Genomic DNA, 18,483 nt, shown 5'->3' on the forward strand with positions numbered 1-18,483 from the left:
TGACTGGTGAAAGATGTGAAGGCAGAATATTGTTTGTTTTTATGACATAAATAAATTAACTCTCACCCCCCCTGACACACTTGTGGACCGTGTAGTCTGCTTAAGATCCTTGCATTCTGTTACACGTACGCCGCCTAAGTTCAGATAGGGGCGAGACCAGTTACATGAATTTGTTGGAATCCTGGGGGAACCGTTACTCAGGGCGACCATAGGCTGCAGCTTCTCTCAGGCACACGATAGATTCAGTTGCTGACCAGACACATCTGACAAGAGTCTTCATAAATGGTAAAACAGTAACATTTACTGAGGCATGGCCAGTGCAATGCAAATGTCTCTTTGAGCAACAGGCTCCAGTACTAATAGTACAGTCTCCTTTGCAGCACAGCAGTACACAGTCTATTATCCGGTAGCAAAGTACAGAACAGTTTTAATGCATACACAACCACAGACTTTTCCTTCACAAGGACTTAATAGTACACAGCATTCTTTATCCTGCATGGAGATGGAGGAGGGGGAGGGTGTGATGAGGGAGATGATCTCTATGACAGGCTTCCTTCCAGTCCTCATCTTCCTAGCCAATAATACTCCACACTGTTAGCTCAGGGAGTCTAACTGACCTTTGTTTAGCTTCCCTCCTAACCTGATTTCTGTTCCCTTGACTTCTGTGAGATACAGATCATAAGCCACATTTCTCTTCTGCTCTGGCCAGACAGTAAACAACTTCCCCACAATTCCCCTGGGGCTCTGCTAAAACACTCCCCTTCTCCTGTGACTGTGTTAACCCCTCTAGTTGCTGGATGGTTCTGGAGCACAACACTCCCTGTCTCCTGTGCTTGTGTTATTTCTAATAGTTGCTGAATGCTTTTAAAGCAACAGCACTACTTCTGCATGTCACAGTTCCTTACCCCACTCATGGTATTGTGTTGTTGGAATACCTTAAAGAGAATCTCTCAGTAAGATCAACCTCCTCAAACCGCATAAATGGACATTCATGTCTTGCGATATGAACTCTTCAGTGTTCTAGGAGTGACAGATTACTTCCCAATCCTCTGCCTCCTGAGATTGTTTCCCTGCCCAGCACCAGCCTCTTTTGCTCAATTGATAGCTTACTATCTAATTTCCTTGCCTGGTGCCTGATGTTCCACAGAAAGTGAACTATCGATCAAGCTAAAGAAGCTGTTATTGTGTGTAAAAATGGTAGTGAGGCAGAGGCTCTGGGAGTGTTCTGTCATGCCCACAGCACTTAGCTCCTCATTTGCATATGAATGAAAACACTACATTTTTGGGAATGCAGCAACAGATAAAAAATGGAAAGGTGTTGATGAATTTACATTTCAAAGACCTGCATGCTCAAATATGCAGAAGAAGAAGAATATATATTTTTTCTAGAATCAACCTCACTCTTGTCCTTTGCCAAATCTGTCGTTGCAGCTCTTCTTTATTGATGTGATTGGGGCCATGCTGCAATTGTCATCATAGCCCATGATCAAGTGTGGGCTATTTCAGGTGAAAAAATGCAAGATACCTTTTTTTCTAGAGTTACAGATGAGCGAGTTGATTCACAGGACCCTGGTCAAAAAGGCCCGTTAGTAGTCCATGACCACCAGATGGGAGCCCTGCAACCTTCTCCTACCTGCTAGCATAACATCATTATTGTGGTGCTACACACGCATGAGGTCTCGTCAGACCTACTAATCAGAAGAGACGCAATGGATTCCATTACGTAAGAGGCAGTTCACAGGGCTCCCATCCAGTGGCCACGGGCTATTAACGTGGCCACTGGACCAGGGACCAAGGACCTGTAAATCGATTCACTCATATTTACATACCCTCTCTTGGATATTACGAAAAGATTGTGAAAATCAAAGGAATGGATATCATCCTGTACATTGGGCAGCTTCCAGGACGGAACTTACAGTGGGTTTTCAGAGAGAAATATAAAGTTGTGTTAATTCATTTTGTTATTGAGGAATCTATGTTACAAAGGAAAATCCAAAAACTGCAGAATACTTTCAGTATTCTAGATTATGGCATGTCATACTGCATGTGCCAGATTAAAATTTTTCATCAGAGCTGATGTCATAAATGTGAGTCCTCAGCCATAGCACTGATGGGCTTTCTTTACAATTGGCCAAGTCAGTAATTTGACAAACATGACTTGTATGTTATGAGGATCGTATGACCGAGCCGCACTGACGATTATTAGGATCTTTTTTTTTTTTTATTACCTAGAACATTTTTCTTTATAGATCGCTTTGTTTCATTTGATGATTTTTTTTGTTTTGCAATTGGTGTGACTGAATTGACGAACCAACTTATAAGAAGGGCCGTCCCCAGATTTCATGCAGTGTATGTAAACGTTAGGCCATGTTCACATATTCAGTATTTGGTCAGTATTTTACATCAGTATCTGTAAACCAAAACCAAGAGTGGAGCAATCAGAGGAAAAGTATAATAGAAACACGTCACCACTTCTGTATTTCCACCCACTCCTGGTTTTGCCTTACAAATACTGATGTAAAATACTGACCAAATACTGAACGTGTGAACATGGCCTTAGAGAAATGCTGTTCAAGGAATTGACCAGGATTAGAAAAACTTGGCTGCTTACTTGTGAACTGGTGTAGCACTAGTTTCAAAAGTTTTGTATGGTTTTGCGCCTCAGCCCTATTCACTTCAATGGAGCTTAGTTGCAATGCAAGACTAAAACAATACACAGGTGTGATTTGGGATTGGCATTGAGGCATCTGTTATTCATTAATTCCTTTAGTAATTTTTTTCTTTTTTAGTATGTTAGACGCATACAATGAGTCCAGCCACACACAGTTCTGACCGTTGTATTTGGAGGCCATTGCAGATTTCAGGCATTCTGGGTCATACAAGCAGCAATACATTTGGATAACGTTTGTGCCAGTGTATAGAAAATGTATAAAGCGATAATGTTCCTCTTGTATCCCAGATCATAATGCTGAATTCAGCAGCAGAATTAGAGAACTATATTGACAAGTCACAGCTGACACAAGACCTTGGTGGGACACTGGATTATTGCCATAAAAACTGGCTATCGCATCGCACAGTGAGTGCCATTTCCTATTTTCGTTGCTTTATTACGGACTTGACTGACTTTCCAGTATCCCTGTGAATGACTGACTCCTTGTAATACCTTGTTATGTATGCCTGCTGTCTATGAAACTGTTGCACTGACTCTATCCTCATAGGCAATAGAAAGTTTTGCCCTGATGGTCAAGCTGACTGCACAGACGCTCCAGTCCTTTGGCACAGAACTAGCTGAGACAGAGCTGCCGAATGATGTGACAACCACCAGCTCTCTATTAGCTGTGCACACCGAGAAGAAGGATAAAATGAAGGTGAGCAGTCTACTGGTCACTGGACCTTTCATACATCTGTTTATAACCATGTATGTGACTACATGTAGAAGACTTCAGAAAACACAAGAATGTCTCTAGGAGATGGATATCTGGATGTAGGACAAGTCATGAAGTCCTATTTGCTTTTATGACACCCTATGGACAAGTAATAGAAGAATGTGATGTCACATTTCTGTAGGCGGTAGAAATAATTTGGTGCTGACCCTTGAATGTACTACTTTCTATGGCCTTAAGATTTTACACATATTATTCATTGTTGACTGATGAACAATGTTCACACTTATACATGCTCTACGCTGAGCACTACATTGGGATTTCAATCGGAATCCCCCAAAAACTGTATTTCAACGCAAAGATTTGCAGATCCCCAAAGGATCTACTCACATGAATGATGTGGATGGAGTCACTGTGGACACTGACTGACCACTGTCCTGGCAGGATTTGTCTTTTCCAGACATTCGAGCCTTGCTAACTACTTTTTTGTGCATGTGTGAAAAAGACCAATACTGCCAGGATGGAGGGCACACAATGTCGAAAATGACTCAGTGGGTTTCATTCAAGTGAACGGCTCTGTCATCATTCCCATCGGAACACAGTTTTTCTGGTCGGATTCTGCCAAAAAAAAACAACGTAGTGCTCAGCGTAGAGCACTGTATAAGTGTGAACTGAGCCGTAGATTGATATAATCTGTAGACTTTCATGGTTATTTCATACAGGATGATTTGGAATTGGCATTGAGGCAGGGAAATGATATCTTGGAACGGATCAAGCAGCCTGTTCGAGAGGATCCGGAATACAGAATGAATCAGGACCAGCAGGATAACCAAACAACAGTAGAGAGGTGGGAATATTCATAATTTCAGTTTTGCTCAAAAATAGTCACTATGTAATGATTTAAGTTCAAGATTTACTATTCTGATGAATCTGAGCTAAAGCTGGATGTTCTTGCGTTGCTGATGTCACTGATATACATTGAAGTGTATGGTGTCTGGTTATGATGTTTTTCACATTGGTGAAGTCTGTAGTCTCAGACGACTTTTTTTGTTCAGAATGAATGGTGAGTTTAGGCAGCATTGTGGTGTTTTCCAGAGAATATGATATATTTCTTCCAAGAATAGTGCAATGCTGCTGCCTGTCCATAGGTTGTTAGTATTTCAGTCCAGTCTCAATGCCATATTTTTCTGATCCTGGAGAATTAAGCTCCAGTTTGTACTGCTGTACTAGCTTTCCTCATAGTTTCCCCATGTACGCAAGCAGAAGAAGAGCAACTTCCACGATTTAGGAAATACAGATTCAAGGAGCATTTTATAAAAACACTGAGCCTCAATGATCAAAACTGTCAATCAAAAAATTTTTTTTTTCTGCTGATAGTAACCAATCAGAACTCAGCCTTAATTTCTTGAATTACCCTTGTAAGTTGGAAGTGCACTTTCATTGGTTGCGAGACAATAGAAACAGTATGTCTTTGAGACAGTTTTTGATAATTCTACCTTAATGTCTGATTCATGGGATCTTCTCCCAGACGCTGGTGCTTGGAGAGGTCCCAAATGTCCCCAAGCTACATAAGAAGACCCTAGTATTATGGGACATGGATGACCCTGCAGAAGAATTTACCTTTGGGCTCGTGTGGCTCAAGTTATGAAGTTGTAGTTGACTTTAAAGACTTTCGTGATTTGTTCTGTTTGTGCCCCACATTGCATCTTATTCTTTATACAGGCTTATTATGCAACTAAATGAAACAGAAACTGCGTTTGATGAGTTTTGGACGAAGCATCAACAAAAGCTTGAACAGTGCTTACAACTGCGACATTTTGAGACAAAGTTTCGAGAGGTGAGGCGGATAATTGGAAATCCAGTTTCTCCATTTAATGTCAGGCATCAAACTATGATGACAGGTGCCATAGCGAAGTCATAGTATCAACCTCATGTGACACTTATTACTCTCTATCAAACCCAACTGACCGTGGTGGGAACAGTTATTTGGTAAACTGATCTCTTCTGGGTTTTTTATTATTATTATTCAGTACTAGAAACTTTGGGACATATTGTTAGAGAGTGCCAATTTAGACAAATGGTCTTAAAATTCACAGTATTTATGACAGTATTTCATATTATGAGATAAATCTGGCATATTTTCTGAACTGTCTAGTTTAAGTTTACACCACCTATTACATGGCTTACTTTGTGCCACAAATATGCTCCACAATTTGGTGCATATTTTGGCCTGACAATGCCACATGTTAAGTCTCGTTACCTTTACACAAAGCCATGTCCTTTTCAGTGAGGTCACATTCCTAATCAGACAAGGGACACAAGGTCTAAAACACACAGGCCCTGATTCATCATTTGTGGTTTTTTAGTTACTTTTCTTGTTTTGTCTTGTGGTATCTGTTGCTGTTTTTTTGCACCAAATTCTTCAAACGGCGCACACTGTTCATGAATTTGTTTTCTTTATCATTTTTTGCTCCTTTTTAGAGTAAAAAAAAATCTCATTTTCTGCAAAATGTCATAAAATTTGTGCATATAAACAGGCTTGTAAAAATCACTCCAGATGGGGACTGGAGTATATTTTGCATAAAATGTTTTGACTTTTTGAAAAGTCAAATTAGTCTAAAACATCTGGAAAAAACACATTGATATAAAAATCTGAAAATTAACTAAACCACAAAAGACAACTTTAAAAAAAAAATGGTGCAAATATTACACTTCTGGTATCATACTCCAGAACCGCTAAATAAAATGTATCCACCTATTTCTCCACTATGCTGGAGATGTAAATTAAATAGGGGTACAACCTTTCATGTTTTCTGGGATTGCCCTCTTGTTGTTCCCTTTTGGACCAAAGTTCAATCTATCGTTAATGAAATTTTTGGCTTGACCCTACCACTTCAGCCTCAGATTTTCTTGCTCAACCTATTTCCACAGGTTAAAACAAATAAAACTATTAAACTCATTTTAAGTATTCTGAAAGCTGCAGAATGTTTAATTGCGGAGAAATGGAAGCAAACACCCCCTTCCCTCTTTGTTGGATCTGTACACGAGAATTAAAGATGCTAGGAACTATGAATACCGTTATGCTATGAATGAAAATAGAATAGAAAAATTCAACTTAATCTGATATGTCTTTATCCATCTTAAACTAGTGCCCCCCCCAGAATTATAGCTGGTTCAAGGTGTTTTTCAATGTAACCTATCATATACATGTTCACCAGTAATTATATTTTCTTTATGTTTTATATTCTGTAAAAAATTGAATCTCTTTTCAATACAAATTTACAATTGGAAAAAAAAATGGTGCAAATCCTTTGTTGCAAATGAAGTAGTCACTAATTGAGATGTATTCCTGCCACAAAACTGGCGAAAATGGATTGATGAATCATGTCCATAGAAAATATGGTGCAAAAAGACAGAAGATTGGTGCAAATTGTAACACAGTTATGGCGCATTTAGCTTGATAAATCTCCCTTATTACTTATTATATTTGTCCATTTCTCTAATATTATAATTTTCAGTATTTTTGAATGTTTTGTTATCTTTTCCGACTTAGGTCAAGGCTACCCTGGACAATATTAATGAAAGGTTATCAACGTTTAACGATGTAGGGAACAGTTCCTCCCATGTGGAACACATACTGAAGGATCTCTGCAGTTTTGAGGAAAAGGCCCAGGTAAGCGTCATTTCCATGAGCAATTATTATACACACATTCGTATCGCAGCTCTATTTTCTATGGTGGCACAATAGTGCTTCTATAGAGGTGTATGGACCCTCTGCTTACTTCTTATGCGGCCAAGTTCACATAAGCGTGTTTTTGGTCTGAGTGGTGTCCATGAAAAAACCTGATTGCACTCAGACCAATATTGTTTAACAGGGCAAAGCAGATGAGCAAGTTTTTTCATGGACTGAATCTGCATATGAAAAAAATCATAGCATGCTCTAGATTTTTTTCATGTCGGGTGAGACTTACCCATTTAAGTCTATGGTTGCAGAAAAAAAAATCTGATTCAATATGGAGCCACATCTGATTTTTTGCAGATACATTGCAATTGTTAACATAGGAAAATTTAGTCTAGTTAGTGTTTAATAACTGCTCATATATAAAATTGGATGTTAATTTACTGGATAAAAATGGGATGATTTTTTTTTACTATTATACGCTCATGTGGACTTGACTGCCTGTCTGTGATTTAAAAAAAAATATATGCAGAATATCAGAATTCATATGGTTCTGTTATTATACTGTCGGAGCCTACAGAATAGCACATTGAGACAATATGGCCACTACCCTGCAATGTGCATGAGCCTTTATTTTTGGCACCATATATACAAAACTGCAGGTTTGCAAATATTAAAAACCTGAAGGTCTGAACTGAAACGTAAGTTGATGTGCATGCAAAATGTAAATGCATGTTCACACAAGGCCATTAAACAGAGAAAAACCAAAGACAAGAAAAATACCCAAATAACTGAAAGTAAATGTATAAATCGCACAGTGCAAAAATAATAATAAATAATAAAGGGTATTTAGTTAACATAATTTTGATCAAAATAATGTGAAAGCCATCCCGCCACTTCACGGCAAATATTGCATTGTAGGAAATTTTTTATGTTTCTTCTTAGTTTATATTTTAACTGTTTTACTTATTATTCTCATTGTCGTAACTTTTCAGTTATTACAATTTGTAAAGAAATGATCTTTTCTCAATAGGAAACGATACAGATGGCACAGGTCCTAGCAAGAGAGGGTGACCATCTTATCCTTAGTAACCACTATGCTGTGGACTCCATCCTCCCAAAGTGTAATGAGCTTCATCATCTATGTGGTGACATCAGTAGTCGTATCCAGGAAAGGCGAGAGGTGCTTCATAAGTCTCTAGAACTTCACAGGCGTCTAGAGAAGGTTAGTGAACAATCCAAATTGTATGCGTCTGGATTTTTATACATTAAATGAAGCAGTGTAGAAACACCAGTCTTAAGGAATTGGGGCCACTGAGTATAAAAGGGAGTCTGTCAGATGGTTTTTAATCTAAGAGCAGCATAATGTAGGGAATGAGAACCTGATTCCAGGAATGTGTCACTTATTAAGCTGTGTGCTCTATATTCAATACAGTCAATGTTTTATCTGCTGGAGATTATAACTGCAGGAGTAGGTCTCTTCTGCAAGCCAGTCCAGCTAATCTGTGTAGTGTAGCAAAAAATGGGTATATAAGCAAAACCACAAGTTATTCAGAATGCACTAGCAAAAAGTGGTAGATAATTAAAATTTAACTTTTAATCTATTTCATTAAAAACTAAGCACACAAAGTGAATCTTAAAAATAGTTGTCCCTAGTGACCTAAGCTGCAGAAGGCAAGAAGATCTAATATAAAGCAGTAACAGACTATCATGTACGTCCAATAACCTCTACTGGGTCATTAGTCTTGTCTTAGCAGTAGTTAATCATGCATCATATCTGGTCTATATGTAATCAAGATCATGCATTAATATACAAATATTGGGGAAACCTTTGTGTAAACAGGCGAGAAACATTCCCCAAAACATTCCATCAATAAATATTGGAACGATCTCACCATTAGTAGTCTCGGATATCAAATCCCCCTGGCTGTCTCGGTCCAATAAAGGTCCTATATGACACCACCATGTCCAGGACTGTGTAGAAAGAAAGGTGCATCGCTCCTGACGTGTTTCCTCTTAGGTAAGGCTCTTCAGGGGAGACTGATAGGGCTGGTGAATCAGTCATAACATCATGCCCACAACCTAGTGTCACCGGTCATACTCGTGCGCAGAGGGTCAGACGAGTACGACCGGCAGCGACACCAGGTTACAATATTTATTAATGCCTGTAATGCATGATCTTGATTACATAGACCAGATATGATTAACTCCAAGACGGGACTAATGACCCTGTAGAGGTTAATGTACATAAATAATAGTCTGATACTGCTTTCTATTATATCTTTCTGCCTTCTGTATTTTAGGTCTCTAGCGACAATATTGTTAAGATTCATTTTTTGTGTGTTTAGTTTTTTTGTTAAATGCCGCTGTCAATCACTGACAGTGGCATTTAACATGCTGCAGCAGGGGGGTTCGCTGTTACATGCTCCCCTTGGCAAACCTGTGGGGTGATCGCGAGGCGCCAATAGGTTGTCATGACTGCATGGGGTCTGCTGATGACCCCCGTACCTGTCATTACGATCATGCCGTGAAATGAGTATGCATATGACTTGCGTCCCTAGTGCAAAGTTTTTTTGCTTTTTGGGTCTCGGAAAATACCAACAAAAGCAAACTTTATTAGTTTTTTTTTTTTTTTACAAATTTTCACATTTTTTTCACCACTTAAAAAAAAAAAAAAAAAAACTATTCATGTTTGGTATGTGAGTACTCATACTGACCTGTAAAATCATATTGCCTGGTCAGCTTTACCATATACAATTTTGAAATTGCAATTTCAACTGACTTGGAATATTTTCCCGTTTTACAGTATACTATGTGGTAGAATGAATGGTGTCATTCAAAAGTACAACTCGTCCCACAAAGAAAAAGCCGTCATATGGCTATGCTGATGCAAAACTAAAAAAGTTATTGCTTTTGGAATAAAGAGAGGAAAAAACAACAATTGAAAATCGAACATGTCATGAAGGGGTTAATGTCCATGTTGTGTTTTCTAATAGTTTTTCCCACACTTTTCAGACTATGGAGTGGTGTGATGAGGGAATATACTTGCTGGCTTCTCAGCCTGTGGATAAGTTCCAGTCCCAAGATGGCGCAGAATCTGCACTGCAAGAGATTGAAAAGTTCTTTGAGAGTGGCACCGAAAATTCTCTCAAAGATTTGCCTAGTGTTCTTACACAGTATGAAGAGATTCTCACTCTGGAGTTGCAGGTACGTCTTCAGTAGTTTTAATTTTTTAATCAATTCTAAATTGCATCTTCTGTAAAAATATAATTCTATGTATTTTTGCACAATAGGAACATGTTCAAAAGGTTTTTCAGAAGCAACAAAGTATGCAAGAAATGTTTGAGAAGCGGAAAGGAAGCTTACGCAAGCTGGCTGCAAAACAGACGCGGCCTGTGCAGCCTGTGGCTCCTAGGCCAGAAGCATATACCAAGTCCCCTAGTTCTTCTCCAGGTAAATTTATAATAATTATCAGCATTACTTTCTTACTTTTAGTTTTTGATTTAGCCACTTTTTTGTTATTAATATATGTAACAAAACCTATACTCTAGTGTGTTCCACAAAATAATTCACCTGAGATTTGTCTCCTACCTCTAGTTCTCCAGAGGGCCTCCGAACACCGAGGAAGTGCAGAAATCGTTCTTCAAAGAAGAATGAACTTTCACAGAGCCAAGGTGCGTTGGTGTGTGGCCTAGTATTGTACTACTTCACAAACTAGGGATGGACCTGCTTCAATGAGGCTTGATGAGACTTTTTTTTACATAAGGTTATTGAATTGGCATGTATTTTTCTTGTAGAGTGAAGTTGATGGTCAAAGTAGAAGTTCTATGATGGAGGATGAAGAAAATTTAGCAGTGCTGAGAAGGTACTCAATGTATAGTATTGTGCTAAACACCAATTAATAATTGTACCCCACCCTATATTAGTTTCAAGAGTGTGTAGAGTTTTCTGAGTTTATACTTTACAAAGGCTTCAAAGCAATGTACAGTATGTTGGTTGTATATCCTGTCTAAGACCCTGCATCTTTCATTTGTTTCAAGACATGTAATGAATGAACTCATAGAGACTGAAAGAGTGTATGTGGAAGAGCTCCTGTCTGTGCTCGAGGTATGCCATTTCTATTGATGTTCTATTGGAGCTCCTTTTATTCATTAGTTATCTGTATTATTTACCAAGAGGATATTACCTTCCATCTTTGCCTTAGGTAACAAACACTAGATCACAAAGACGGATAGTTCCTTATTTCTTGGGAAACGTACTACCTGACTTTCATATTTTTGGACTGTGACTGTGGAACTGGAGTAAGAAATTCCTATAACTCTGTGACTACAGTCATGGCCAAAAGTTTTGAGAATGACACCAAAATTATATTTTCACATGATCTGCTGGCCTCTGGTTTTTATTAGTGTTTGTCTGATGTTTATATCGCATACAGAAATATAATTGCAATCATATTATGAGTACCAATAGGTTATATTGACAGTTAGAATGAGTTAATGCAGCAAGTCAATATTTGCAGTGTTGCCCCTTCTTCTTCAAGACCTCTGTAATTCTCCCTGGCATGCTCTCAATTAACTTTTGGACCAAATCCTGACTGATAGCAGTCCATTCTTGCATAATCAATGCTTGCATTTTGCCAGAATTTGTTGGTTTTTGTTTGTCCACCCGTCTCTTGATGATTGACCACAAGTTCTCAATGGGATTAAGATCTGGGGAGCTTCCAGGCCATGGACCCAAAATCTCTGTTTTGTTCCATGAGCCATTTAGTTATCACCTTTGCTTTATGGCAAGGTGCTCCATCATGCTGGAAAAGGCATTGTTGGGCGCCAAACTGCTCTTGGACGGTTGGGAGAAGTTGCTCTTGGAGGACATTCTGGTACCATTCTTTATTCATGGCTGTGTTTTTAGGCAAGACTGTGAGTGAGCCGATTCCCTTGGCTGAGAAGCAACCTCACACATGAATGGTTTCAGGATGCTTTACAGTTGGCATGAGACAAGACTGGTGGTAGCGCTCACCTCTTCTTCTCCGAATAAGCTGTTTTCCAGATGTCCCAAACAATCGAAAAGGGGATTCATCAGAGAAAATGACTTTGCCCCAGTCCTCAGCAGTCCACTCCCTGTACCTTTTGCAGAATATCAGTCGGTCCCTGATGTTTTTTCTGGAGAGAAGTGGCTTCTTTGCTGCCCTCCTTGAAACCAGCCCTTGCTCAAAGAGCCTCCGCCTCACAGTGCGTGCAGAAGCACTCACACCAGCCTGCTGCCATTCCTGAGCAAGCTCGGCACTGCTGGTAGTCCGATCCCGCAGCTGAAACAGTTTTAAGATACGGTCCTGGCGCTTGCTGGTCTTTCTTGGGCGCCCTGGAGCCTTTTTGACAACAATGGAAGCTCTCTCCTTGAAGTTCTTGATGATGCGATAGATTGTTGACTGAGGTCCAATCTTTGTAGCTGCGATACTCTTCCCTGTTAGGCCATTTTTGTGCAGTGCAATGATGGCTGCACGTGTTTCTTTAGAGATAACCATGGTTAACTGAAGAGAAACAATGATACCAAGAACCAGCCTCCTTTTAAAGTGTCCAGTGATGTCATTCTTACTTAATCATGACTGATTGATCGCCAGCCCTGTCCTCCTCAACACCCACACCTGTGTTAATGGATCAATCACTAAAACGATGTTAGCTGCTCCTTTTTAGGCAGGACTGCAATGATGTTGAAATGTGTTTTGGGGGTTAAAGTTCATTTTCTGGGCAAATATTGACTTTGCAAGTACAGTAATTGCTGTTAAGCTGATCACTCTTTGACATTCAGGAGTATATGCAAATTGCCATTACAAAAAATGAAGCAGTAAACTTTGGAAAAATTACTATTTGTCTCATTCTCAATACTTTTGGCCATGACTGTATATATCAAAGTCAAGAAAACAAAAAAAATAAGTATTTCTAGTTTATTCAATTTGAGATGTTTAAGAAAATTAAAATAAAAAAATCATGAATTTTGGCCACTATTTTTTCCAAAAAACTATTGATCTATTTTGTGCTCCATTTGAAACGATAAGAGGTTCTAGCCCTTCATTAAAAAATTGTATTTCTTAACCCTTTTATCCCAGAGGGTGGTTTGCACGTTAATGACCTGGCCAATTTTTACAATTCTGACCACTGTCACTTTGAGGTAATAACTCTGGAACACTTCAATGGATCCCCCTGATTCTGAGATTGTTTTTTCGTGACATATTGTGCTTCATAATAGTGGTAAAATTTCTTCGATATAACTTGCGTTTATTTGTGAAAAAATTGGAAATTTGGCGAAAATGTTGAAAATTTCGTTGTTTTCAAGCTTTGCATTTTCATGCCCTTAAATCAGAAAGATATGTCACACAAAATAACATTTCCCACGTGTACTTTACATCAACACAATTTTGGAACCAAAACTTTTTTTTGTTAGGAAGTTATAAGGGTTAAAAGTTGACCAGCGATTTCTCATTTTTCCAACAAAATTTACAAAACCATTTTTTTAGGGACCACATCACATTTGATGTGACTTTCAGGGGCCTTTATGACAGAAAATACCCAAAAGTGACACCATTCTAAAAACTGCACCCCTCAAGGTGCTCAAAACCACATTCAATAAGTTTATTAACCCTTCAGGTGCTTCACAGGAATTTTTGGAATGTGGAAGAAAAAAGTGAATATATAACTTTTTTCACAAAAATGTTACTTTAGACCCCAATTTTTTTTACTTTCGCAAGTGTATCAGGAAAAAATGGACCCCAAAATTTGTTGTGAAATTCCTGCGGAGTACGCCGATACCCCATATGTGGGGGAAAACCACTGTTTGGGCGCACGGCAGGGTTCGGAAAGGAAGGAGCACCCCCTGCACTGACTGACAGCAGGCTCTACTGCTGAGCTGCTGTTAGTCAGTGCAGGGGATGCAGTTACAGCCGCTGCTCTCTATTCACAGAGCGGTGACGGAACCTCATGCCAGCACCGCTCCCTGACTGAACGCCGAACACTGCTGGAAGGAATAAAGTTAATTTCTTCCAGGCAGCGGGGCTCTAAGTGCGGGCAGGGGGCAGGTTCAGAACACTATTAACCTGCAGATTAACCCCATATACAGGTTAATAGTATTTTTTCACGTGACAGGTTCTCTTTAGACAGGCAGGGAAATGTTTTTACCTTACAAAAAGCAGCATCTGTGATACCATTCTGTATACTCTCTTTTGTTTCCTCTCATGTTTAGACCATGTTCCTGCACGGTCAGACACAGCCATTACACAGCACACAGCAGGGGCACATTATAAGATTATCTCAGCACAGAAACAATTTTTTTAGCACATCCAATTGTGGAAATTTTTATTATTCCAAGATCTGTTGATTAAATAGTACTATATTTGTGGGAAAACCCCTTTAAGTCGATGTAGTGGTTCCCTGTAACTCACATGTGAGCAGCTCTTCTTCCTATAGCCATCTTTTTGTGTGATTTGGGGTAACCAATGGTTGACTTGTTATGTTGTCTATAGGGTTATGCTGCTGAAATGGAGAATCCCTTAGTGATGCATCTCCTCTCTCCAGTTCTCCTCAATAAAAAGGATGTGTTGTTTGGAAATATGGAAGAAATCTACCACTTTCATAACAGGTAGACTTGTCACTTGTTTATATAATAATAAGGTCAAAATGCATGAACTTTCTGGCCATTCCAATGATGAATGACTAGTTTAGCCTATTTAGTAATTGTCCTCTGCATTTCTGCACTTAGTTGATAAGCTTTCCCAGCGTATATTTAAACGTTGCCTTAGGCTATGTGCCCACGTTGCGGAAATGAAGCATATTTTTTACGCTTCTCCCTGGCGGGAAAATCGCATGCGGATTTTACATGCGGTTTTCCCGCCAGGTAGAAGCGTTTGTGAGGCGTCTTTGCAGCGTATTTGCATGCATTTCCGCATGCGGGTTATCAAGCACTTCTCCAAGTGATTTAAGCATCACTTGGAAAAGTGCTTGACAACTTGGTCACACTATACAAATCCATGCAACCGGCATGGATTTATATAGTGTGACCAAGTAATAGTTAAAAAATAGAATCAGAATGGTAAAAAATAAAAAAATAAAGTTTATACTCACCTTCCGGAGTCTTGAGCGGCTCACGCTGTTGTGTGCAGGACCTTTGGTGACGTCATTGAGTCATGTGATGGGTCACATGACTCAATGACGTGGCAGGTCCTTCACACAACAGCGCGACGGAGGGAAAACATCAGAAGATAAGTATAAACTTTATTTTATTCTTTTTTTTTTACAGGTTCTTTGGTACCCAGGTCTGGAGGAGAGTCTCCTCTCCTCCAGACTTGGGTACCATCCACACATTGATTCCGCATGCGGAAACGCAAAATTAATGAACATGCTGCGGATTTTTGACCGCAGCATATACGCTGCGGAAAAATCCGCAGCATGGGCATTGACATTGCGGAATGCCATTGGGGACCTGGGGTGCGGATATACATGCGTTTTACAAGCATTTACACTGCGGAAATTCCGCAGCATATACGCTTGTAATCCGCAACGTGGGCACGCAGCCTTACTCTCCATTCAACAGATGGTGTCTCCTATGCATCTGCATACTGTATGTTTAACTGTGTAGCAACATTCAGTACACTGATCTGTCCTATACAGATTGTCACTGCAAAAAAAAATATATAGTGTGCTATTCATTTAGCCCAATAAACATACTTTTATGCCCAAAAATGACAAACGTATTCTCGGAGTGATACCTTTATTGGCTAACCAGAAAAAAAATATATATGCAAGCTTTCAGAGCACAGAGACTCATCCTTCAGGCAATATTACAAATGAATTCATAAGGCAAGAGGCACAACATTTAAGAGATGTTACAGCAAGACATTTGTTCATGAGGTGTAAGGGGTGATGCCTCCTAATGATAAGTCAAAGAGATCAATGGCAAGTCTGTGGGAATGTTTAATGTTCCCACGCCTGTGGGAAAAGATTTCCCTGGCCTGGGACTCTGTATGACACATCTAAAAGTTTTAGTACTAAAATGTAATTTCAAGGACGACAGAGAGAGAAAAATTTGGGAATTAAAATTGATAAGGATGTTCAATTCCTTGACAACAGTACTCAATCTAACACCTGGAATTATGACTCACTACATGGATTCAATTCACACCTCCACCAGATGGTCTCCAGATGATTAAACAAAAACTTTTCCCTGCCTGTTTTTTGAACAATGTTTTTCTTCAAAGAAAGAATCATTTGTGATCCTGTGCTGTAATATCTGTATACTCTTTTTCTTCCTCCCCTGCCCAGGAGCTGTGGTATGATCAGACCATGTTCCTGCACAGTCAGACACAGCCATTACACAGCTGCCAACCAGTGGTGTGAGCTGGGTTATACAGCATCGGAGCTCTGCAGGAAACGCAAGGAGAGAAGGCTGTGATTCTAGCCCCCAGTATAATAAGTGATACATCACTGGAAATAAAATCTCTGTCTTGAACTTGAGCTGCTGTCAGATTACATAGCACCTGCTGACGTATTCACTTTTAAATCAAACTACATACAACTTACTAATTCTAGCTGTCCATGGTTTGGGCAGCATGAATCAAGTGGCAGGTTCAGTTTAAACCAGATATGGAGCTGCTAGGACCAGACACCAGCACTGACCGTGGTATATATTGCTGGAGCTTTAGCAATTAAAGTTGTATGTTTTTTTTTCAAACATATCTAAAGATATTTTTTCCACATGGACAACATTTTTAGATAGTGTAAAAAGCAAAATGTTCCTTTCTCATAGCATAGAGTTTCCCAAACAAGATTTTGTGAACTTTTAGGTTCCTTTGTCCCTTCTTAGGCCAGAAGACATCCAGAGTTGTTAGCTATATAGCAGGGATGAGGAAGTTATAAGAGTTCCTCTATGGTAAAAATGTTGGGAGTTCGTGGAAAATGAGAATTTAGCGTTTGTGTCAGCTTCTTCATGGAAAAAGATCATGCCAGACATTTTAAATGAGTGAGACAATGAATTGTGTGAAAAAAGACAAGCCTCAGAGCTGCAAAATAATTGAAACAAAGGTGAAATATTTGGTACATTTCTGTTTTATTTCCTTGGTTTTATTTTGCAATAATACCATTTTATTGCATTATTTTAATATGTAAAATGTTTTGATTTGTGTTTTGTAGGATATTCTTGCGAGAGTTGGAGAACTACATTGACTATCCTGAGCTGGTAGGAAGATGTTTTCTAGAAAGGGTATGTGTATGTTTGCACTTTACAAGAACTTGTTACTATTGGGTTATTAGTTTTAGTATAATTAGTTTATTATTCCACCTGCTGTGAGAATGTCCCTAAAAACACATCACACTCTGTATATGAAACACATTGTTAACACTGTGTTTAATGTGTGAATAGTGATTAATTATGCCTAATATTAGTGACACATAGCCAAGAAAAAGTTGTGTAAATCTTAGAAATATAAGGCCGTCAGGCATTTTGGCTCCATACAAACACTGACTTGTATGAAGACCTACTGCTCTTTGTTGTTTTTGTATGGAGCCAAAATATAAACATTAAAATATGCTGAACTATCAATTTACCCAGGAGACAACAATGTTGTTGTCAAGCCAATATTCACATACTGCATTACCAAACTGGAAAAAGTCATTAAATAAAATGACCAAAATTGGAAAATATTGTTATAAAGTAACTTAATTTTTTAGCAAAGAATACTTTAATATATGGTGAAATCTATAACTGGCATACTGTTAATAAATGCCACTTTTTCACTTCTTCCCATTGGAGTGCTTCTTCCACTCTTTTTTCTGTATTTGGAGGCTTCTTGGCTGGTTATTGGGGAAGTATTGCACCCACAACATTAGGACTGTGCTGCTGTTTTTCCTTGTTATTATACCAGGAATGGAATATGTCACTTATGTTTGTAGGTGGCCATAATCTGTCCTACAGTTAAGGTAATTCCTGTCCTTGCTTTCTAACACCCAGATGGAAGATTTCCAGATCTATGAGAAGTACTGCCAGAACAAGCCCCGATCTGAGAGTCTGTGGCGCCAGAGCTCTGATGCCGCCTTCTTTCAGGTAACTGTATAGCAACGTCACAATTATTAGTAGCATTTAATGGATCCGTGTCAATAACATTCTGCATCTTGTAGGAGTGCCAAAGGAAGTTGGATCATAAACTAAGCCTGGATTCCTACCTACTGAAACCCGTGCAGAGGATAACAAAGTACCAACTGCTTTTAAAGGTACATCATCCCTTATACATTATAGCTGGAGCAGAGAGCCACCAGAACAGCTTCTGCACTGCCCATATGTTACATGAATATTAAATCTATTACATTTCCAAAAAGTTTTGAAATACTGAAAGAGGTCCTGTGACTGCTCCTAACATATCTGCATAGTACCTTTCCTTCT

General features: G+C 39.1%; 1 protein-coding gene across 10 annotated transcripts in view; it reads left to right on the forward strand.

Annotated features, from left to right (window-relative positions):
- Window positions 1–18,483, forward strand: part of MCF2L (MCF.2 cell line derived transforming sequence like) — a 291,794-nt gene that overhangs the window by 243,898 nt on the left and 29,413 nt on the right. For 9 of the 10 annotated variants that reach the window (XM_073664397.1, XM_073664398.1, XM_073664391.1 and 6 more), the window contains 15 exons: window positions 2,960–3,076; window positions 3,219–3,368; window positions 4,106–4,230; window positions 5,106–5,220; window positions 6,937–7,056; window positions 8,096–8,287; window positions 10,078–10,269; window positions 10,356–10,515; window positions 10,660–10,736; window positions 10,860–10,927; window positions 11,103–11,169; window positions 14,576–14,691; window positions 17,238–17,307; window positions 18,055–18,147; window positions 18,222–18,314. In XM_073664397.1, the coding sequence (XP_073520498.1) occupies window positions 2,960–3,076; window positions 3,219–3,368; window positions 4,106–4,230; window positions 5,106–5,220; window positions 6,937–7,056; window positions 8,096–8,287; window positions 10,078–10,269; window positions 10,356–10,515; window positions 10,660–10,736; window positions 10,860–10,927; window positions 11,103–11,169; window positions 14,576–14,691; window positions 17,238–17,307; window positions 18,055–18,147; window positions 18,222–18,314 (1,755 nt within the window). Of the gene's footprint in view, window positions 1–1,467; window positions 1,507–2,959; window positions 3,077–3,218; window positions 3,369–4,105; window positions 4,231–5,105; window positions 5,221–6,936; window positions 7,057–8,095; window positions 8,288–10,077; window positions 10,270–10,355; window positions 10,516–10,659; window positions 10,737–10,859; window positions 10,928–11,102; window positions 11,170–14,575; window positions 14,692–17,237; window positions 17,308–18,054; window positions 18,148–18,221; window positions 18,315–18,483 lie in introns of those variants that run through there. The other variant, XM_073664400.1, reaches the window with a different exon arrangement.

Source organism: Phyllobates terribilis, unplaced genomic scaffold (assembly GCF_046119375.1).
Source record: "Phyllobates terribilis strain yellow unplaced genomic scaffold, ASM4611937v1 Scaffold_2__4_contigs__length_985480577, whole genome shotgun sequence".
Taxonomy (NCBI): domain Eukaryota; kingdom Metazoa; phylum Chordata; class Amphibia; order Anura; family Dendrobatidae; genus Phyllobates; species Phyllobates terribilis.